At 46.7% G+C, this 23,139-nt stretch overlaps 1 protein-coding gene across 5 annotated transcripts in view; it reads right to left on the bottom strand.

The window, feature by feature from the left end:
• Positions 1 to 23,139, bottom strand: part of LOC139265690 (E3 ubiquitin-protein ligase MARCHF3) — a 141,781-nt gene that overhangs the window by 6,708 nt on the left and 111,934 nt on the right. For all 5 annotated transcript variants that reach the window (XM_070882956.1, XM_070882940.1, XM_070882949.1 and 2 more), the window contains one exon: positions 3,458 to 3,667. In XM_070882956.1, the coding sequence (XP_070739057.1) occupies positions 3,458 to 3,667 (210 nt within the window). The remainder of the gene's footprint in view (positions 1 to 3,457; positions 3,668 to 23,139) is intronic.

Here is a 23,139-nt window from a genome sequence, read left to right as displayed (position 1 = left end):
TTCCAAAGATGCGTGCAGGCTGGCTGGCTCTCCCGACCGGTGTTTTTCAGGCCTCCTCTATCCGCTGGCCGAAAGATCGCAGCTCAGTGCCTGCGCGTGTGCTCGCCCTTCCAGTGTTTTCAATGCCGCCCCTATTCCCTGGCCGAACGATCGCAGCTCGCTTTGCTGCCTGCGTGCTGGGGCTCTGCTCTGTGGACGTTGCCCTTCCGGTGTTTTTCAGGCTGCCCCTATCCCCTGGCCAAATGGCTGAAAGATCGCAGCTCAGTGCTACTGCCACTGCTTCATGGAGAGGTAGGAAAATTTCATTTTTTATTTATTGATTTATTTATCATTTATTATTGATGGCTCTTTATTGGTATAAGTGAAGTGTTTAATGCTTTGTAAAATCCCCTAACTCCCCCCGTTCCCCTGCCTCCCCCCCCCCCCCATCTCTTGCTCCTTGTGCCTAATTCCTAAAATGTAGGCAAGGTTTTTCTGAGCATACAAAAATTGACACTTAATCCATTCTAAGTTAGTTTGGAGTAACTTTTCGCTGCCTAAACTTGCAAAACAGGCGTAAGTGGCTGGTGACACCATCTTTTGAAAAAGAAACTGTACTAAAACAAAACTATTCTAACTAACTAGAATTGGAGCAAACTAAATGCCAAGAATTGCGATTTCTAAGATAATCCATACTAAACTAGTTGCTCCAAAATATTAGGAGCAATTCGAGCCGAAACTTGGGCCCCAATAGAAACAGCACTAATTTGTTAAGAAAATTGTGCATTTTGAAAGGTTACTTTCATCATCCTTTAAGTCCTGCATATGCTGTTTGGTTGTTTGCAGTAATAGTTGCTGTTTAAAATCTAACATCTAACAGTCACAGCTGACTTTTCACCTAGCCAGGTGAGATAGCTATTTGTTCAGTAGCAATCAGTATCTGGGTTCTGATAAAGGGTCATTGACCTGAAACAGTAATCCTATTTCCCCCTCCACAGATGCTGCCTGAGCTGCTGCGTGATTCCATCATTTTCTGTTTTTGTTTCAGGTTTTCCGGCACGTACATTGCTTTTTGTACCAATATCTGGTGTTCTGTATCCAAAATGCCATAATCTGGCACCCCATCGCATCGCAGTTTGTTAATTCCTATGCATTTCACACCTTGTGCACTGCACAAAGTGTGAAATACATAGCTTGAATCAATAGAAATGAGAAGATAAATACAATTGCAAAGGTGGGAGCAAAAAGGAATAAAAATGGCAGGAATAAACCTTGATAGAAATTTCCATACCAAAGTACTCTGATAAAAAAAAACAGATAGGACTTCCCCAGGTGTTCATATTGCAAGTGAGAGGACTAAAAACTTGAGCTAAATATAATCCCAGCAGTTTCTCAGTTAAGTGGGTTGGAAACAAAGTTGCAGGGCATAATGGGTTACAAATGAGGAAGTGGTGGCTGCAGAAAGCTTGTAGGGCATACAAAATACAGATACAACAACTCACATTGAGTGCTTTAATGTAGCAAAATGTCCAGAGGTGTTTCACAGGAGTATAATCAGACAAAAATTGACACCGAGCCGAAGAAGCAGATACTAGGATGTTTGCTTAAAAGCTTGGTTAAAGAGGTAGATTTTAAGGAAGGTCTCCTAGGGAGAAAAGTGGAGAGGTTTAAGGAGGGAATTCCAGAACATAGGGATGAAAGCATGGCTGCCAGTGAAGGGTGTGGAAGTTTGACAAGAGGCTAGAGTTGGAGGAAAAGAGAGTTCTTGGAGGGTTGTAGGAGGTTGCAGAGAAAAAGGGTGGGGATGGGTTGTTGCGTCCATGGAAAGACTTGAACACAAGGACGAGAATTTTAAAAACAAGGTGATAAACCAATGCCAATTGTGAAGCACTCAAACAGAAATTGAGGATTATATATTTAGGTAATGCACTTAAGGATTTAATTTATTACATTAATTTCACTTCATGTGAATACTTCAGTCTGTCCACTGTAGTTTGGAAAACTCAAGTATGATTTTAATTGTATGCACTAAGGTTCACAGTAGCTTCTGCCATCAATTTATTTAATCCTTTTATGAAGGCTTTGACCTCTTACTGGATTATAAGCAGATATCAAAATTTACTGGAGCAAATCTCTCAACAACAATCTCTCAAAACTACCCCTTCCTGTGAGTGGGACAAGGCACAATGAGGGGTGCCACTCATGATTCTCATATTTTGAGTAGTCTTCAGAGACATGATCATTGAGGCATAGGCGGAATATAGAACAAAAGTGCAAAATATCTTGTGCTTATGTCTGACACTTAGAAACATAGAAAATAGGTGCAGGAGTAGGCCATTCGGCCCTTCTAGCCTGCACCGCCATTCAATGAGTTCATGGCTGAACATGCAACTTCAGTACCCCATTCCTGCTTTCTCACCATACCCCTTGATTCCCCTAGTAGTAAGGACTTCATCTAACTCCTTTTTGAATATATTTAGTGAATTGGCCTCAACAACTTTCTGTGGTAGAGAATTCCACAGGTTCACCACTCTCTGGGTGAAGAAATTCCTCCTCATCTCGGTCCTAAATGGCTTCCCCCTTATCCTTAGACTGTGTCCCCTGGTTCTGGACTTCCCCAACATTGGGAACATTCTTCCTGCATCTAACCTGTCTTAAACCCGTCAGAATTTTAAACATTTCTATGAGGTCCCCTCTCATTCTTCTGAACTCCAGTGAATACAAGCCCAGTTGATCCAGTCTTTCTTGATAGGTCAGTCCCGCCATCCCGGGAATCAGTCTGGTGAATCTTCGCTGCACTCCCTCAATAGCAAGAATGTCCTTCCTCAGGTTAGGAGACCAAAACTGTACACAATACTCCAGGTGTGGCCTCACCAAGGCCCTGTACAATTGTAGCAACACCTCCCTGCCCTTGTACTCAAATCCCCTCGCTATGAAGGCCAACATGCCATTTGCTTTCTTAACCGCCTGCTGTACCTGCATGCCAACCTTCAATGACTGATGTACCATGACACCCAGGTCTCGTTGCACCTCTCCTTTTCCTAATCTGTCACCATTCAGATAATAGTCTGTCTCTCTGTTTTTACCACCAAAGTGGATAACCTCACATTTAGGCATTAAGAGTATAAGAAATAGTTAGGAACATGAGGATTATAGTAATAAGTAGAGAACAGCAATATTATAGCAATGATTTAAAAACTACTTGCTACTATACTTAAAATGGTTCCTTGTAAACATCAACCACCATCACTGTAACACTTAAGTGAGGGGGTAGGGTGGGGCAATGGCAGCATATATTGACTCATCAAGGAAAATCTTCCTACAAAATAGAACACATCAGTGGTGATAACGACTGCTTCATTTACTGTTTGTTTCATTATGTTCAGTGATGAGTATAAAATATTGTTACATCTACTAACTATATTGGAATTAATTCATGTTCAATTATATCTACAAGAAAGAGAGAATTCATACTTACTAGAGTCCAAAAGAGATAAATAGTGAAGAGTGCAACCGTTAGTGCAATGAGTCCAACTGCTTCTAGTCGGCTGCTGAAGTGTAAATGGTCCACTGCACCTCGCAAACACAACCAGCCAGAGATTGTGGCAAGAGGGGTTATAAACAGGAAGCACACCATATCTCCAAACAAGGTCCGCTTTTCATGTTGTGGTCCTGGATTTCTTAACCACTGGGTGGGGTGAAAGAGGGAAAAAAAATATTAATTGCAATTTATTTCAGTGAAATAGTTATTCATTCTCCCTTAAAAAAATACTCAAGCTCAAAGTCAAGTTCCCTTTTCCGAATGCCTCGCATGATTTTTATTTGTTTGTGGGACTCCAAACTCAATCCCATCCTATTGGGAGACATGCAAGCTTAGAGCTCAATCCCATACTTGATATTAAACATTCACATTTGCTGCACTGGATTTGGAATACTCCATGCATAGATTTCACATGGCAGAGAGTAGTTATTCTGTAACACACACATATATTCTAAGCAGCAAGAACTCTAGATAAATGAGACTGTTTTCCTGAGTAGGTGTTTAAAAAAAGAAAAAATCTCTCGTAAGTATATAATTTTCAAGAATATTGCAAAATCTTACTGGCGCTCACAAATACAACATTTCCAAGGAAATAACTGTACGGCACAATTCTTTAATCCTTGGAGTGCCGTGAAGAGGAAGAGTTTGCATTTATTTAGAGCATCTTTCATGACCTCAGGACATCCCAAAGCGCTTCACAATCAAAGCATACCAGGGGAACTGCCCGACTCTTCTTCAAATAGTGCCATGGGATCTTTTATGTCCCCCCCGAAGGGGAAAATAGGCCCTCATTTTAAAATCTTACCTGAAAAATAGCCGTAAGTACAGCACTCCCTTAGAACTGCACTGGTGTCAGCCTAGATTATATGCTCAAAACCTATGGAGAGGATATTGAACCTATGACCTTCTGACTCAGAGGCCCGAGCGCTACTTCTGAACCAAGGCTGGACAAATTTACCCATCCAAGGTCTGTAGCTTTGTAGGTTACAGCAATTCAAGTGCATATCCAATTACATTTTAAGTGAACATAAGCACATAAGAAATAAGAGCAGGTGTCGGGCATTTGGCCCCTCGAGCCTGCTCCGCCATTAATAAGATCATGGCTGATCTGATCATGGACTCAGCTCCACTTCCGTGCTCGCTTCCCATAACCCTTGACTTTAAATCGCTCAAAAATCTGTCCATCTCCGCCTTAAATATATTCAATGACCCAACCTCTACTGCTCTCTGAGAATTCCACAGATGTACAACCCCCAGAGAAGACATTCCTCCTCATCTCAGTTTTAAATGGGTAACCCCTTATTCTGAAATTGTCCCCTAGTTCTAGATTCCTCCACGAGTGGAAACATTCTCTCTGCACCTACCTTGTCGAGCCCCCTCATTATCTTATATGTTTCAATAAGATCATCTCTCATGCTTCTGAACTCCAATGAGTACAGGCCCAACCTGCTCAACCTTTCATCTCAGGAATCAACCTAGTGAACCTTCTCTGAGCTGCCTCAAATGCAAATATATCCCTCCTTAAATAAGGTGACCAAAACTGTACACAGTACTCTAGGTGTGGCCTCACCAATACCCTGTACAATTATAGCAGGACTTCTCTGCTTTTATACTCCATCCCCCTTGCAATAAAGGCCAATATTTCATTTGCCTTCCTGAAAGTGCTGAGGGTTTCTGCCTCTACTGTCCTTTCAGGCAGCGAGTTCCAGACCCCTGCAACCTCGGTGAAAATATTTCTCCTCAAATCCCCTCTAAACCTTCTACCAATTACTTTAAATCTATACCCTCTGCTAAGGTCCTTCCTATCCACTCTATGTAGGCCCCTCAAAATTGTATTCATCTCAATTAAGTCTCCCCTAAGCCTCCTCTGTTCCAGAGAAAATAACCCCAGCATATACAATCTTTCCTCATAGCAAAAATTCTCCAATCCAGGCAGCATCCTCGTAAATCTCCTCTGTATCCTCTCTAGTGCAAGCACATCGTTCCTGTAAGGTGGTGAGCAGAAATGTACGCAGTACTCTAGCTGTGGCTTAACTAGCGTTTTATACAGTTCAAGCATAACCTCCCTGCTCTTGTATTCTATGCCTCGGCTAATAAAGGCAACTATCCCGAACGCCTGTTTAACCACCTTGTCTACCTGTCTTGCTAACTTCAGGAATCTGTGAACATGAACTCCAAGGTCCCTCTCTTCCTCTACACTTCAGTGTCCGACCATTTATTGTGTATTCCTTACCTTGTTAGCCCTCCCCAAATGCATTACACCTCACACTTCTCCGGATTGAATTCAGTTTGCCACTGTTCTGCCCACCTGACCAGTCCATTGATATCTTCCTGCAGTCTACAGCTTTCTTCTTCATAATCAACCACACAGCCAATTTTTGTATCATCTGCAAACTTCTTAATCATACCCTCCACATTCAAGTCTAAATCATTGATATATATCACAAAAAGCAAGGGACCTAGTATGGAGCCCTGAGGAACCCCAATGGAACCAGCCTTCCAGACACAAAAACACCCATCATTACCCTTTGCTTTCTGCAGTTGAACCAATTTTGGATCCAACTTTCCACTTTACCTTGAATCCCATGCGCTTTTACTTTCATGACCAGTCTGCCAAGTGGGACTTATCAAAAGCCTTGCTAAAATCCATATACACATCAAACACACCACCCTCATTGACCCTCCTTATTACCTCCTCAAAAAATTCAATCAAGTTAGTGAGACATGACCTTCCCTTAACAAATCCATGCTGGCCGGCCTTGATTAATCCGGGTCTTTCTAAATGAAGATTTATCCTGTCCCTCAGAAATGTTTCCAATAATTTTCCCACTATCAAAGCTGTTAAACACCTTAATACTTCCTCTCTCACTATGTTTATTTCATCTAATATTTTTCACACTCCTCCCCCTCCCTGATTTCAAGTCTGCATCGTCTGATTGCAATGTCTGCAGCGTCCCTCTCTTGTGAAAACAGATGCAAAACATTCAAGAAGAACCATATCCACGTCTTCCACCTCCACACACAGGTTACCTTTATGGTCTCTAATAGGCACTACTCTTTGAGTTATCCTCTTGCTCTTAATGTATTTATAAAACATCTTTGGGTTTTCCTTGATTTTACTTGCCAATATTTTTTCATGCTCTCTTTGCTTTTCTAATTTCCTTTTTACTTTCACCCGTCCCACTTTCTATACTCCTCCAGGGTTTTTGCAGTATTGAGCCACAGGTATAGAGGGCCATGTGGCAAGAAGTCAGCCAGCACTGTGGTAGACAGAACCTTATCACAGTGCCGTAAGAAATTCAATGACCTCGGTATTTTCATAAGCTTCCCTCTTTTTCTTTATCCTACAACAACTTTTATTTATATAGCTCCTTTAACATAGTAAAATGTCCCAAGGCGCTTCACAGCAGTATTATATGACAAAACAAATAAATTTGACACTGAGCCACACAAAGAATTTACGGAAGATGACCAAAAACTTGGTAAAAGAGGTAGGTATTAAGGAGCGTCTTAAAGGAGGAAAGAGAGGGAGAGAGGCAGAGTGCTTTATGGAGGGAGTTCCAGAACTTAGGGCCCAAGCAACTAAAGGCACGGCCACCGATGTTTGAGCAGTTATAATCAGCGATATCCAAGAGGGCAGAATTTGAGGAGTGCAAACATCTCGTGGGGTTGAGAGGCTGAAAGAGATGTATGCCACTTGACATCCAGAGGCTCGAGATTAGTTAGTCCCACCCTTTTTCTTTAAGGGAACATACTTGCTCTGAACAAATCTCTTCCACATTTGATTTATAAACATGTCAAACATTGAACTGGTCACAGCTATTGTGATGAGATGAGGATAATCACTACATGTGATCTATTGATTGGCTCAAAATCTGGCCTTTAAAACCAGTTTTTTGAACGTTCTTCCCAACTGGCCTCGTCAACATGCTGTCACCTTCACAGATTCGAGTATCTGAACTCTAGGGCCTAGAAATGGGGCCTCCTTAACACCTCCAGTTATTGCCTCGGGGGTGGGGGGAGGCGATAATGGGCGCTAATGTCTTACCAACTGGGGGCTGCGAGATGGACAATTCTTGTTAACTTCAGCGCGAGGTTTGCGGCAGTGGTAGGACGTTGCGCCCTGATCTCCTGCACCCGGAGAGCGGGACGGCATTGCCGTGCGCATCGCCCTGGTAACGCACCAGACCCGAACTTCGGTTCCGCTCCCTGGGCGAAAATGCCGCAGCTGCAGGAGGCATGATCGGGAGGCCGGGTGCTTGGGGGGGGGGGGGGGGGCAAAAGTTAAAGGGGAGGTGGCTAAGGCAAGTACAATATTTTAAAAATTGTGTTCAATTTTTTTTGATTCCTCTTCGGCCGCGACCGATCAGCCCAGCACTCTGCTGGAGTGCATCGGGCTGGATCGCGGTTACCACCGGGGATGAGCTCGCTGGTCCTAGTGCAGAGCCTGCAGCAATGGCTCCTTCCTTTTAAGGGCGGGAAGAAGCTTCAAAACACAGCTACTGCCTCACCTGCATCTTGTTGCGCTCCAGGAAAGTGGAGTGCTTGGTTTAGCGGAGGGGGCGAAATTGGGTTCCTGTTCGTCTGCTGTTAGCATCTCCGGGGGGCGCTAACAGGGTGAAAATGGGCTTTCACCTGGCTGCGGCAAGAACAGCGCTGCCTGCGAATGTGGCCGGGGGTTTTGCAGAAGCTCCAACAGGTAGCACCCTGCTCGGCTGCGCCCTGTTATCACCCCGGAAGAGAAATCAAATGCGCTTCCCTCGCTTATTACCTGGCACTGACAATGGCAGCTTTAGTTGTCGAGATGTACTTGGAAATCGGCTGGAGGAGTGCCATTTAAAGGCGCCATCTTTACAAACAATTTTTATCAGCTATTCCTCTTTGCAGCTTGTTAACACATAGGCAGAGTGACAGTTGAATAGATTTGAACGCCATTTCTTTGTTTCATTGAGGGCAGATTTCAAACTACAACACTTGCATTGTTTTATGGGGGAATTTGGGGGGGGGGGGGGGGCGTTGGTATTCTACCTCCATGCTCTCAATTTCCACGCCAATGGATCCTTCCAGTGTGCAACAGGTGACATCTCCAACATCTCCCAGTTTGCCATCCGTCGCTCCATTCACGAGGTCACAGATGCTCCACACAGAAGGGAATACATTTCCTTCCCCATGACCAGAGAGAAGCAGCGCGAGCGTGCATCAGGCTTCCTCAGGTTAGTGGGCTTTCCCATGGTGCAGGTCGTCATTGACTGCATCCACGTCGCTTTGCGGGCACCGCATCATAATCCTGAGGTCTTCCGTAAACGCAAAGACTACCACTCACTAAATGTGCAGTTGGTGTGCGACCACACATGCAGAATTTTCACCCTCTATGCCCGCTGTTCTGGCAGCAGCCATGATACCTTCATCCTGCGCCAGACCGGTGAGCCAGCTCTCCAAGCTCGTGGCTGGCAGCTGGGAGACAAGGGTTATCCGCTCTCCATGTGGCTCATGACTCCTCTCTGCAACCCCACCACTCCTGCCCAGCTCTCATACAATGAGAGCCATGCCTCCACCAGAAACATCATTAAGCAGACCATCGGAGTGCTCAAGCAATGATTCCGCTGCCTTGACCATTCGGGAGGAGTCCTCCAGTACTCGCCTGAGCGGGTGTCCCTATTCGTAGTCATCTGTTGCATACTGCACAATCTGGCCTTCATGAGGGCACAACCATTGACACCAGGCACTGCCGCACTACCTCAGGAGGAAGAGGAACAAGAGTAGCAACACCAGCGACAGAGGAGGCAGCTGTCATTTATGTGCATGCTGTTTGTAGCCACCAGATGTTGTCATTGTTGGAGGCCACTGAGCAGCACGCACATGGTGCTGCTCTGGTATAAAAGGCCAGCCATTTTGTGAGTGAGACACTTTGGGCCTAAATAAAGCAGAAGCAAGATTGTACCTTGCTTAGTTAAACAGTACTCAGTTTGAACCTTTATTGCATACATAACAGCAGCCACTCAATCGCGATTCTACAAGGGCGGTCCGCGACCGTCTCATCATCATTCGGTTCCAGTGAATGCCATCCCACTTCCCGGTTCCTCTGGACATCCCCAACACCACGTCAATTTGCCCTTCCATACCAAAGCCCCAAAATTGAAATGAGAGACAACAGCAAAGATGAAACATTCCAACAATAACTTATGTAATAACAATTAACTGTATCATAATGTATTTAAGAATCACCCTTGTGCATTTCCTTACATCCCCTCTTTGCTTCAACAAATCTAGTGCTCCTCCGCAGTGTATCCCCTGTGGCAGCAGCATGGCTGGTGGAAGGCTGTGTGTCAGGGCCAGAGACTACAGATGGCCTTGCAGGACGCCCTCGACCAGCTCTGGGCCTGGAAGGCCTGGCTGTAGACTGCACCTCCTCAGGCTGGGCAGCAGCAGTCTGGGCTGGCTGGGTGACAGGCAGCGGCGTGGCAGTGGTGGGATCAGGAATGCTGTCATCGTGACAGAGGACAGCAGGTTCCTGCTCCACTGACCCAGTGCCACTCCCCCAGGGCAGCACCCTCAGCATCCCCACCGATCTGCTGCAGCACAATGGACTGTGGTGGATCCAGCGGCAATGGCAGCAGTCACAGCATGCGTAGCATCCAGCCAAGACTGCATGACAACACCAAGTCATTGTGTTGCTTCCACCTGTGCTGCAATGGAAGCTGCCACATCGCCCATGACATGAATCATGAGGTCTGGATCCGCACGGTCTCTCGGAGTCCACCATCGCCTGCAGATTAGCAATGATGGGCTCCATGGTGTGCGCAGAGCTCTGTGCAATGCTGGAGGCAGATTCCTCCATGCTCCATACCACTGCCGAGAGGCTGTTGGGCATTCTTGCAATTGCACCTATCATATCATGTCAGAGTGCATGGTCATCACCCTTTGTGTGAATGCCTCCCCATCGAGGTCCTCAGTCCTTTGCAGCAGAAACATAGAAATTAGGTGCAGGAGCAGGCCCTTCGAGCCTGCACCGCCATTCAAGATCATGGCTGTTCATTCAGCCCAAGTACCCCTTTCCTGCTTTCTCTCCATACCCCTTGATCCCTTTGGCCGTAAGGGCCATATCTAACTCCCTTTTGAATATATCTAACGAACTGGCCTCAACAACTTTCTGCGGTAGAGAATTCCACAGGTTAACCACTCTGAGTGAAGAAGTTTCTCCTCATCTCGGTCCGAAATGGCTTACCCCTTATTCTTAGACTGTGACCCTGGTTCTGGAACTCCCCAGCAATTCTTCCTGCCTCTGACCTGTCCAATCCCATCAGAATTTTATATGTTTCTATGAGATCCCCTCTCATTCTTCTAAACTCCAGTGGATACAAGCCCAGTTGATCCAGTCTCTCCTCATGTCAGTCCTACCATCCCGGGAATCAGTCTGGTGAACCTTCGCTGTACTCCCTCAATAGCAAGAACGTCCTTCCTCAGATTAGGAGACCAAAACTGAACACAATATTCTAGGTGTGGCCTCACCAAGGCTCTGTACAACTGCAGTAAGACCTCACTGCTCCTATACTCAAATCCTCTAGCTATGAAGGCCAACATGCCATTTGCCTTCTTCACCGCCTGTTGTACTTGCATGCCAACCTTCAATGACTGATGTACCATGACACCCAAGTCGCGTTGCACCTCCCCTTTTCCTAATCTGTCACCATTCAGATAATATTCTGTTTTCCTGTTTTTGCCACAAAGGTGGATAACCTCACATTTATCCACATTATACTGCATCTGCCATGCATTTACCCACTCACCTAACCTGTCCAAGTCAACCTGCAGCCTCTTAGCATCCTCCTCACAGCTCACACCGCCACCCAGCTTAGTGTCATCTGCAAACTTGGAGATATTACATTAAATTCCTTCATCTAAATCATTGATATATATTGTAAATAGCTGGGGTTCCAGCACTGAACCCCACTGGTCACTGCCTGCCATTCTGAAAAGGACCCATTTATCCTGACTCTCTGCTTCCTGTCTGCCAACCAGTTCTCTATCCACGTCAATACATTACCCCCAATACAATGTGCTTTAATTTTGCATACTAATCTCGTGTGGGACCTTGTCAAAAGCCTTTTGAAAGTCCAAATACACCACATCCACTGGTTCTCCCTTGTCCACTCTACTAGTTACATCCTCAAAAAATTATAGAAGATTTGTCAAGCATGATTTTCCATTCATAAATCCATGCTGACTTGGACCGATTCTGTCACTGCTTTCCAAATGTACTGCTATGTCATCTTTAATAACGGATTCCAACATTTTCCTCACCACCGATGTCAGGCTAACCAGTCGATAATTCCCGGTTTTCTCTCTCCCTCATTTTTTAAAAAGTGGTTACACATTAGCTACCCTCCAGTCCATAGGAACTGATCCAGAACCCACAGAATGTTGGAAAATAATGACCAATGCATCCGCTATTTCTAGGGCCACTTCCTCAAGTACTCTGGGATGCAGCCTATCAGGCCCTGGGGATTTATCGGCCTTCAATCCCATCAATTTCCCAAACACAATTTCCTGACTAATAAGGATTTCCTTTAGTTCCTCCTTTTCGCTAGACCCTCGAACCCCCTCGTATTTCCGGAAGGTATTTTTGTCTTCCTTAGTGAAGACAGATCCAAAGTATTTGTTGAATTGGTCTGCCATTTATTTGTTCCCCATTATAAATTCACCTGATTCTGACTGCAAAGGACCTACGTTGGTCTGCACTAATCTTTTTCTCTTCACATATCTATAGAAGCTTTTGCAGTCAGTATTTATGTTCCCTGCAAGCTTACTCTCATACTCTATTTTCCCCCTCCTAAGTAGACCCTTTGTCCTCCTCTGCTGAATTCTAAATTTCTCAGTCCTCAGGTTTGCTGCTTTTTCTGGCCAATTTATATGCCTCTTCCTTGGATTTAACAGTATCCCTAATTTCCCTCGTTAGCCACGGTTGAGTCACCTTCCCCGTTTTATTTTTACTCCAGACAGGGATGTACAATTGTTGAAGTTCACCTATGTGATCTATAAATGTCTGCCATTGCCTATCCACTGTCAACCCTTTAAGTATCATTTGCCAGCCTATCCTAGCCAATTCACGTCTCATACCATCAAAGTTACCTTTCCTTAAGTTCAGGACCCTAGTCTCTGAATTAACTGTGTCACTCTCCATCTTAATAAAGAATTCTACCATATTATGGTCACTCTTCCCCAGGGGGCCTTGCACAAGATTGCTAATTAGTCCTCTCATTACACAACACGCAGTCTAGGATGGCCAGCTCTCTAGTTGGTTCCTTGACATATTGGTCTAGAAAGCCATCCCTAATACACTCCAGGAAATCCTCCTCCACCTCATTGCTAGCAGCTTGGCTAGCCCAATCTATATGTAGATTAAAGTCACCCATAATAACTGCTGTACCTTTATTGCACGCATCTCTAATTTCTTGTTTGATGCGATCCCCAACCTCTACTACTGTTTGGTGGTCTGTACACAACTCCCACTAGCGTTTTCTGCCCTTTGCTATTCCGCAGCTTTACCCATACAGATTCCACATCATCCAAACTAATGTCCTTTCTTACTATTGAGTTAATTTTCTTTTTAACCAGCAACGCTACTCCACCTCCTTTTCCTTTTTGTCTATCCTTCCTGAATGTTGAATACCCCTGGATGTTGAGTTCCCAGCCTTGGTCACCCTGGAGCCATGTCTCCGTAATCCCAATTATATCATAATCGTTAATAGCTGTCTGCACAGTTAATTCATCCACCTTATTACGAATACTCCTCGCATTGAGGCACAGAACCTTTAGGCTTGTCTTTTTAACACTCTTCATCCCTTTAGAATTTTGCTGTAATGTTGCCCTTTTTGATTTTTGCCTTGGGTTTCTCTGTCCTCCACTTTTACTATTCTCCTTTCTATCTTTTGCTTCTGCCCCCATTTTATTTCCCTCTGTCTCCCTGCATAGGTTCCCATCCCCTGCCATATTAGTTTAAACCCTCCCCAACAGCAATAGCAAACAGCCCCCCCTAGGACACGGATTCCAGTCCTACCCAGGTCCAGACCGTCCGGTTTGTACTGGTCCCACCGGTTGCAATGTCCCAGGAATTTGAATCCCTCTGTCTTGCATCACTCCTCCAGCCACGTATTCATCTGCTATTTCTACTCTGACTAGTACGTGGCACTGGTAGCAATCCTGAGATTACTACCTTTGAGGTCCTACTTTTTAAATTTAACTCCTCGCTCCCTAAATTCAGCTTGTAGGACCTCATCCCGCTTTTTACCTGTATCATTGGTACCTATATGCACCCGCCGGGGAATAGCTCCCGAGGTCAATGAGTCGCACTCGCTCAAGGTCAGGGAGCTCGTGCAGTTGAGGTTCCAACCCACCCCTCCAGTCCACTGCTGTTCACTCTTATGTGCCATTTTGGCCTACAAACTTGTGTGAGTAAGCATCCAGCTATGTATCTGGAAGATATGCCAGCTGTGTTTGAATAGCTGTGAATGAAGGCAAGGCATAAGATGTGGATGTGAGTGAGATTTAGTTGTCGAGGCTTGGTGGTTGACTGGTGGGCAAGTGATGGTTTGCACAGTGTGCACAGACAGAGGCTCAGGGACCGGTATATGTAGGTGGTGTGGAACTTACCTTGACCACGTCGTTGAATTTCTTGCAGCACCCTGTCAGGGTTCTATCGACCACAGTGCTGGCCGACACCTCTTCGGCCACTTCGCGACACGTGGCCCTGTATAACCTGTGGCGATGGCCCTCCTTCCCGATGGAGGGAACAACGATTCTCTCCTTCTCTCCACTACTCCCATCAATGTCTCCAATGCCACATTATTAAACCGCGTGGGCCTCTCCCTTGAAGCAGGATTCACACCAGCCATCGCACAAAGCTGTCTCAATTGCTGAGATGTCAGACTCAAATGCAGCAATTTGAAATTCATCATCATAGGCAGTCCCTTGGAATCGAGGAAGACTTGCGTCCACTCCTTAAGTGAGTTCCTTGGTGGTTGAACAGTCCAGTACGAGAGCCACAGACTGTCACAGGTGGGACTGTCATTGAGGGAAGGGGTGGGTGGGAGGGACTGGGTTGCCGCACACTCCTTCCGCTGCCTGCCCTTGCCCTCTGCACACACTCGGCATTGAGACTCGAAGTGCTCAACACCCTCCAGGATGCACTTTCTCCACTTAGGGCGGTCTTTGGCCAGCGACTCCCAGGTGTCAGTGGGGATGTCGCACTTTATAACAGGGAGGCTTTGAGAGTGGCCTTGTAATGTTTCCGCTGCCCACCTTTGACTCGTTTGCCATGAAGGTGCTCCGCATAGAGCACTTGTTTTGGGAGTCTCGTGTCTGGCATGCGAACTATGTGGCCTGCCCAGCGGAGCTGATCGAGTGTGGTCAGTGCTTCAAAGCTGGGGATGTTAGCCTGGATGAGGACACTAATGTTGGTGCGCCAGTCCTCCCAGGGGATTTGCAGGATCTTGCGGATGCATCGTTGGTGATGCATCTCCAGCGACTTGGTGTCTTCTGTACATCGTCCATGCCTCTGAGCCATACAGGAGGGTGGGTATTACTACAGCCCTGTAGGCCATGAGCTTGGTGGTAGATTTGAAGGCCTGGTCTTCGAACACACACTTCCTCAGGCATCCGAAGGCTGCGCTGGAGGCGATGTTGAATCTCTGCATCAATGTCTGCTTTTGTTGACAAGAGGCTCCCGAGATATGGGAAATGGTCCACATTGTCGAAGGCCGCGCATCTTGATGACTGGGGGGGGGGGGGCAGGGGAGGTGCGCAGTGCTGTGCGGCGAGGACAGGCTGGTGGAGGACCTTTGTCTTACGGATGTTTAGCGTAAGGCCTATGCTTTCATATGCCTCAGTAAATACATTGACACTATCGTGGCGTTCAGCCTCAGAATGTGTGCAGACGCAGGCGTCGGACACGTACTGTAGCTCGACAGAGGTTGGGGTGGTCTTGGACCTGGCCTGGAGGCGGCGTAGGTTAAACAGCTTCCCACTGGTTCTGTAGTTTAGTTCCACTCCAGCAGGGAGCTTGTTGACTGTGAGGTGGAGCTTGGCAGCGAGGAAGATTGAGAAGAGGGTTGGAGCTAAGACAGAGCCCCGTTTGACTCCTGTCCGGATGTGGATTGGGTCTGTAATTGATCCATTGGTAAGGATCACAGCCTGCATGTCGTTATGGAGCAGGCGAAGTGTTATGTCTTTAGATGCTCTGCTAATGACTCCGAGGCAATGGGTTGTACTTGAACTGTAGTGACCTTAGTCCTTTATTGATAACTCCAGAGTGAGGATCACACCTGGTGGCCTGCCTTTTATACTAGGCCAGGCACAACTGTACAGGTAACCTGCAAGTTTCCCATTGCGGTGCCCTCTGGTGGCACACCTTGTAATAGTACAAGCAGTAACCATGTAGGATGCAGGACATCATTTTCCCCCAAGCTTTTAGTGCAAATCGCCTCTGCATTGACTGTGCTCTGGGCTTAGCTCTATCTGGTTGACCCTTGGCGGGTCATTTCTATCTTTTGAGTGGTTGGTGTTTTGTTGGCAGTAGAGTGCCAGTGGTTTCTGTGTGTGTCCATGACCACTCCATTCTCTCCCACCTCTCCCCCACCACATGTAGATTATGCCAGTGGCTCATTACATTCATATACATTCAAGTCCAGAAAAAAAAATTGCATTTACACCATTGCATTTGTGGTACAGTTGTGAGGCAAGTACATTCGACTGGTGAAATACATTCTTGATACGTACAGGCGTCAGCACCGGTGCATGAGGACAAGCTAGTTCCAGAACTGCTGGATGGTGTCCAGGTAGTCTGGTGGCAGTGCGGTGCCCAGTGCTGGCAGTGGGAACCCGGTTGGCTCAAGTTGCCTGCTCTCAGGGCTTTTGCTGTTGCTTAGCGTCGGGCAGGTTCACAGGTGCCTGTGAACTCCCTGTCCTTTCCTTGCACCCAGAGGAGCAGTCGTCTAGTAGTGCACAGGGAACTGCTGATTCGCTAGCCTGGGCGTTATTTGGTTTGGGACCCTGGCTGGTCCCAGTCCCCTTTGAGGGAACTGTTGCGGGTGACCCTTCATTCCTGGGTATGGCCTTGGTGGCGATAGGGTCTTGGGGCTGCGCCTTAGCACAGTTTTCTCTTTCAGACTCGTGGCGGTTGGTGCCATTGGGTGCCTGAGAAGTGGAGCCGATAAGGGGCAGGGTATTGATACCGGTGCCGTTGTCCTCCTGAGATCGCTTGCTCTGCAGCTTGTATGTATTGGCTGCTTGTGGCCACACTCCATGGTGCATAACTCTGGTCCCAGGGAAGCAGGCTACTACATTGGGTAGCTCGCTGGACCTGTGTGCTCCCGATGGGTGTCTGCCCGCTGCATTGAATGAATGCAGTTGAAATCCTACATCGCACAACGTTTCATTACTCATTGTAAATAACCTGTAGCTCCGATTGCATGATTTTTCTTTGCTTATTGCATGTACACAACTGTGATCATCAATTACACATTTTACATCTAACTCACAGTTGTTCTTACATTGATTGAGAATGTGGAACTGTCCCTTTAAGTGTGGTGGGTTGCAGGCCTCCTTTAAAAAGAGAGCCTTGCTGTCTTTGCTCCAATCCTCTTCTCAGTTTGGTGCCACGTGTTGCTCCTTCAGCGTTGCACCTCATATTCTGGCTGCCGCCATCTTTTTCTTCAGTGTTTCTCCTCGTGGTTTGGGTGCCATCTTTCTTCCATCCACGATGTCGACTGTTGTGATTCTCTTCTCCCCGGGTTCTGCCACCGAAGCTGGGAAGTTGCCTTTGGTACCGATTTTCTTCCTCCGGAGTCCTGCCACTGGAGCCTGGAAGGTGCGTTCGGGTCGTCTCAGCTGGATCATCTCCACACAATTGTACTGAGCGGTCTGCTCTCTGGTGCTGGGTCCACCCTCAGGTGAGGGCTTGCTTTGCCTCTGAGCGCAGGGGACGTCGATCGCCGGAGGGATGAAATCTTCCCAGCTCCAATGGATCTTCTCCATCCATCTTCTTCCGAGTAGCGTTGGTCCATCACCTGCAACAATCCAGAGGTAACTTGTGCACTGCCCCATCATGGAGTACCTTTACATCCGCACTACCAACGACTGGGATAGGTTCATTGCTGTAGCTGCGCAGCTTTGTCTGAACCGGGACCAACTTGGGTCATTCAGTTTGATTGTCCCATTGCCTCACAAAGGCTTCTTGATTCATTGCTGACTGGCTCACCCCCGTGTCCACTTCCATGAAGACTGAAACGCCATTTATCTTGACTTCCATCCTCACGGGGAACACTCGGTGGTGCAGGTAAACATGCTATATAACTCATCGTGGGGCTGAGCTGCCTCTCTGACTATCGTTTCTTAATCTGCGCTGGATTCATGGCCATCTGCAGACTCCATCAACACAGTGAATCATATTTCTTTTACAGATTCACTGGAGGTGGCCCTTTGTGCTGCAGCCTTTACACACAGTCTTTAAAGCAGCACTGGTGAGCCCTGTGATTCCCTCTGCAACGCCAGCATGGAGCTACTCGGTTAGCCCCCCTCGGTGGAATCTGAGTTAAGGGACTCCGGGGGGGGGGGGGGGGGGGGGGCCTGTTCTCTCTTGGAGAAGGTTCACGTTCTACAGTCCAGCCTCTAAAAGGCGTCACTCTATGCACAGTACTCGCCAGGTTTGAGTCCCGAGGATGAGTCATCTGCCTAGAGCCGCAGGTCAAAGTCATGAATGCCCAGACCCTATCACCACCTGCAGTGTGACTGTGGTATCCGCAGACAGTAGCTTAAGGTGGTCCTCATGGCCGTTTCCAATGACAAAGATATCCCACAGCGCTTCGGTGAGGTGGTCGCCGAAATCACACGGTGCTGCCAGCCTCCTGAGGTCTGCAGCATATTTCACGATTTCCTGGCCTTCGGGCTGCCGGTGGGTGTAAAACCAGTGTCTGGCTGTGAGGATGCTCTCTTTGGGCTCGAGTTTTTCTTGGATCAACGTTACAAGCTCCTTGTACGTCTTGGTCGTTGTCTTCGCTGGTGCCAGCAAGTCCCTGACGGGCCATAAGACAGTGGACCCACAACTGGTTAGTAGGATAGCTCTGCGCTTATTGGACAGTGTGGCCGGATTGCCACCTGCCAGGTCGTTTGCTGTGAAGAAATGGTCGAGTCTCTCCACAAAGGCATCCCAATCATCACCATCGGCCAACTGCTGCAACGTACCAAGGGTAGCCATTTTCGCATAAAGGTCTGTAATCTCGTCATCAATTGTTATGTCTTTAGATGCTCTGATAATGACTCCACGAGGCAATGTATTGTACTTGGACTGCAATGTCAGTCTTCTGATAATTCCAGAGTGAATTATCAGAAGACTGACGTCATTCATAATAGGCCAGGCACATCTGTACAGGTAACCTGCAAGTCTCCCACTGTGGTGCCCTCTGGTGGCACACCTTGTAATAGTACAAGCAGTAACCATGTAGGGTATATGACACGAAGGATGTTGACACACTTTTGGGGGCATCCAAAACCGAGGACGACGCCTCATAGACCCTCGTGGTTGACAGTGTCAACGGCCAGATCTAAGAAATTACCTCTCTAAGAGCTGAAATGAGCTAGAGGTAAGGATTGAAGGCTGATTACATTCAAAAAGTTGAAGGTTAACACCTCAAATGCGATGCTATTGCATTTCGCCCACCCCCCCTAAATTTTTTGAAAGCTGCAAGACATTAGCGCACTCCCGAATTTCTCCCCGCTCTGTTACTGCACATCCTTTACCATATTGTTTATATTGACTTTCCTCATTCTTCCTCCAAATTCCTGTATATCACAAGGCAGAAATGGCAGGTAATTCATTTTAGACCAATTTACTGAATTATCTATTGGCAAGTTATAAGTGATACTGGTCTGAGAATAAGCCCAATGCCTTCTTGACTATAGAAAGGTGTCTGAACAGTTGTCTTGTGCCAGGCACTTTTCCTTGCAGCAGCATGCAATCTGGTTCCTTACACCTACCCGTCATGTATGTATGCTTGGGGTTACTAGCCACCAAATGGCGCAACTGTCAGAGGTCATTCGGCTGTACGCACGTGTATGCAGCCCAGGTACAAAAGGCAAGCCATCATGTAATGTGATCACTTTGGGCCCTAATAAAGCAGAGCCAGCTTTGTACCTGTAGTTTACAGTATTCAATTTATCGAGTTATTACATACATAACATTTGGCGACAAGGTAACTTAAGAACCTTCGCATACAAAAATGAGCACAATTGGAATTCTGAAGAGATTTGAGGAGGGAGGGGACTGGACAGATTTTGTAGTTCGCCTGGACCAGTACTTCGTGGCAAACAAAATGGAGAAACCCACTGACTCAGTTAGGCGCAGGGCGGTCTTCATGGTTTGCGGTCCGAAAATCTATGGACTCAAAGAATCTTCTCTCGCCTGCAAGTCCAACGGACAAGGGCTATGAGGAATTGTGTGCTCTGGTATGTGACCATCTCAAACCAGAAGGTGGCATCATCTCACGATATCGATTCTACACGCACGTTCGCTCTGAGGGCAAGAATGTGTCGGAATTAGTTTCCGACCGAAGACGTCTAGCTGGACCGTGTAAGTTCGAAAACGCATTGGGAGACATGCTGCGGGACTTCTTTGTAATCGGCATCAACCACGAGGTGATCCTGCAGAAACACTGGACTTATGCATGCCTGGGCAATCGTGATGGCCTTGCTCGACGCTGGACAAGCACTTAAAGCAGATATCATCAGAAAATCGGAACTCGGCAAGTATTGTAAACAAGATTATATCGTCGTTTGGCAGAGCTGCATATGGCAGGGCCTACGCCAACAGAAATGAATCCGATTTTACCGTGTTTGCATTATGGGGACAAGCATCGGCCTCATCAGTGTCAGTTTAAACAGTACATTTGCAAAGGCTGTTTGAGACGGGGGCATCTCCAGCGCACGCGTCAGTGTAGCTCGGATCCAGATATGCAATCCGAGATACCAGAGGAGGAAGTGTATGGACTGTATTCGTTCCCAACAAAGAGCCAACTGATAATGATTAATGTGAAACTTAACAGTGTGCCGGTACCGATGGAATTGGACATGGGTGGGAGTCAATCAATAATGAGCCAGAGAACATTCGACAAGCTGTGGGATACTAAGGCTGTGAGGCCTAAGCTGAGTCCAGTCAATGCCAAGTTGCATACATACACACACTAAAGAACTCAAATGGTGATTGGCAGTGCAGTAATCAAGGTGTCGTATGATGGTGCGGTTCATGATTTACCGTTATGGATTGTTCCAGGCAATGGTCCAATGCTGTTCGGCAGGAATTGGTTTGAAAAAATCAAATGGAACTGGAACGAGATCAAAGCATTGTCGTCAGAGGACAATACTCCATTTGCTCAAGTGCTGAGCAAGTTCCCCTCGCTGTTTGAACCAGGCATCGGCAATTTCACGGGAGCCAAGATGCAGATCCACGTGGACTCAGATGCAAGACCCGTCCATCATAAAGCTCGGGCAGTTCCATACCCGATAAGGGAGAAGGTCGAAATCGAACTGGACAGACTCCAGCGTGAAGGGATCATATCACCGGTCGAATTTAACGAATGGGCCAGCCCCCATTGTTCCCGTGTTGAAAAGTGATAGCACTGTCAGGATTTGTGGAGACTACAAGGTTACGATCAACTGAGTTTCAAAACAGGATCAATACCCGTTACCAAAGGCTGATGACCTGTTTTCAACGCTAGCTGAGGGGAAGTCGTTCACAAAACTGGATCTGACGTCGGTCTACATGACACAGGAGCTGGTTGACACCTCGAAGAAACTTACGCGCATCAACACTCAAAGGACTGTTCATCTACAACAGGTGCCCTTTTGGAATTCGCTCGGCTGCAGCCATATTTCAGAGAAACATGGAGAGTCTACTGAAGTCCGTCCCCAGAACCGTCTTGTTCCAAGATGGTATACTGGTCACAGGTCGTGACTCCGCCGAACATCTGAACAACCTAGAAGAGGGTTCTACATCGTCTGGACAAAGTGGGACTCAGACTGAAACACTCGAAGTGCATCTTCATGGCACCGGAAGTCGAATTCCTGGGGAGGAAAATTGCTGCTGACGGTATCAGACCTACGGACTCAAAAACCAAGGCCATCAAAAATGCATCCAAGCCTCAGAATGTGACGGAGCTGCGTTCGTTCTTCGGTCTACTCAACTATTTCAATAATTTCTTACCAAGATTGAGCACCTTATTAGAGCCATTGCACATGCTGCTAAGAAAAGGCGACAACTGGGTTTGGGGTGCGTCTCAAGATAGAGCCTTTGAGAAAGCTACTAATCTGCCTTGCTCTAACAAGCTGCTGGTACATGATGATCTGTGTAAGCATCTAGTATTGACCTGTGATGCTTCGTCATATGGAGTTGGTTGCATGCTCCAACAAGCTATTGAATGCTTCAAAAACTTTGTCAAAGGCGGAAAGAGCCTACAGCATGGTAGAGAAAGCAGCATGAGCCTGTGTTTATGGGGTTAAAAAGATGCATCAGTACCTGTTTGGTCTTCGGTTTGAACTGGAAACAGATCACAGGCCACTCATTTCATTGTTTTCGGAAAACAATGGTATCAATACCAATGCATTGTCCCGCATCCAGAGGTGGGCGCTGACATTATCTGCCTATGATTATGACATTCGCCATCGACCTGGCACTGAGAATTGTGCCGATACATTGAGCCGTCTGCCATTGCCCACACCAGAGATGGAAACGCCACAACCCGCAGACCTACTGTTCGTCATGGATGCTTTTGAAAGTGAAGGAACCCCTGTCACGGCCCAACAATTTAAGACCTGGATCAGCCAGAAGCCGATATTATCGGTTGTGAAATGTTGTATCCTTAGTGATGATTGGTCTGCCATACCCAAGCAAATGTGTAAGGAGACCAAACCTTACATCCATCGCAAAGACGAACTATCCATTCAATCAGATTGTATACTGTGGGGTAATTGTGTTGTTATGCCCAAGAAAGGCAGAGAGAAGTTTGTGCATGATCTACATAGCACACATCCCGGTATTGTCTGATGAAAGCCAGGTCTCATGTATGGTGGCCTGGAATTGACACTGATCTGGAATCATGTGTGCATCAGTGCAACACTTGCATGCAGCTTAGCAAAGCACTAGTGGAATTGCTGCTGAGTCTGTGGTCGTGGCCATCTAAACCATAGTCCAGGATTCACATCGACTTTGCAGGTCCCTTCCTGGGAAAGATGTTCTTAGTTGTGGTGGATGCTTATTCCAAGTGGATAGTGTACACAATCATGTCATCCAGTACATCCACAGCTACCATTTAGAGCCTTCATGTCATGTTTGCTATGCATGGTCTACCTGACATCGTTGTAAGCGACAACAGATCTTGCTTCATCAGTATGGAGTTTCAAAAGTTCATGAAACTCAATGGTATCAAATATGTGAGGTCAGCACTATACAAACCCGCATCCAATGGGCAAGCAGAGCATACGGTCCAAACCATCAAGCAGAGTATGAAACGTGTAACTCAAGGTTCACTGCAAACTTGCTCGTCATGCAGATTGCTTAGTTACAGGACAAGACC

Source organism: Pristiophorus japonicus, chromosome 1, assembly GCF_044704955.1.
Source record: "Pristiophorus japonicus isolate sPriJap1 chromosome 1, sPriJap1.hap1, whole genome shotgun sequence".
NCBI lineage: Eukaryota > Metazoa > Chordata > Chondrichthyes > Pristiophoridae > Pristiophorus > Pristiophorus japonicus.
This window is presented reverse-complemented; position numbering and strand designations above follow the sequence as displayed.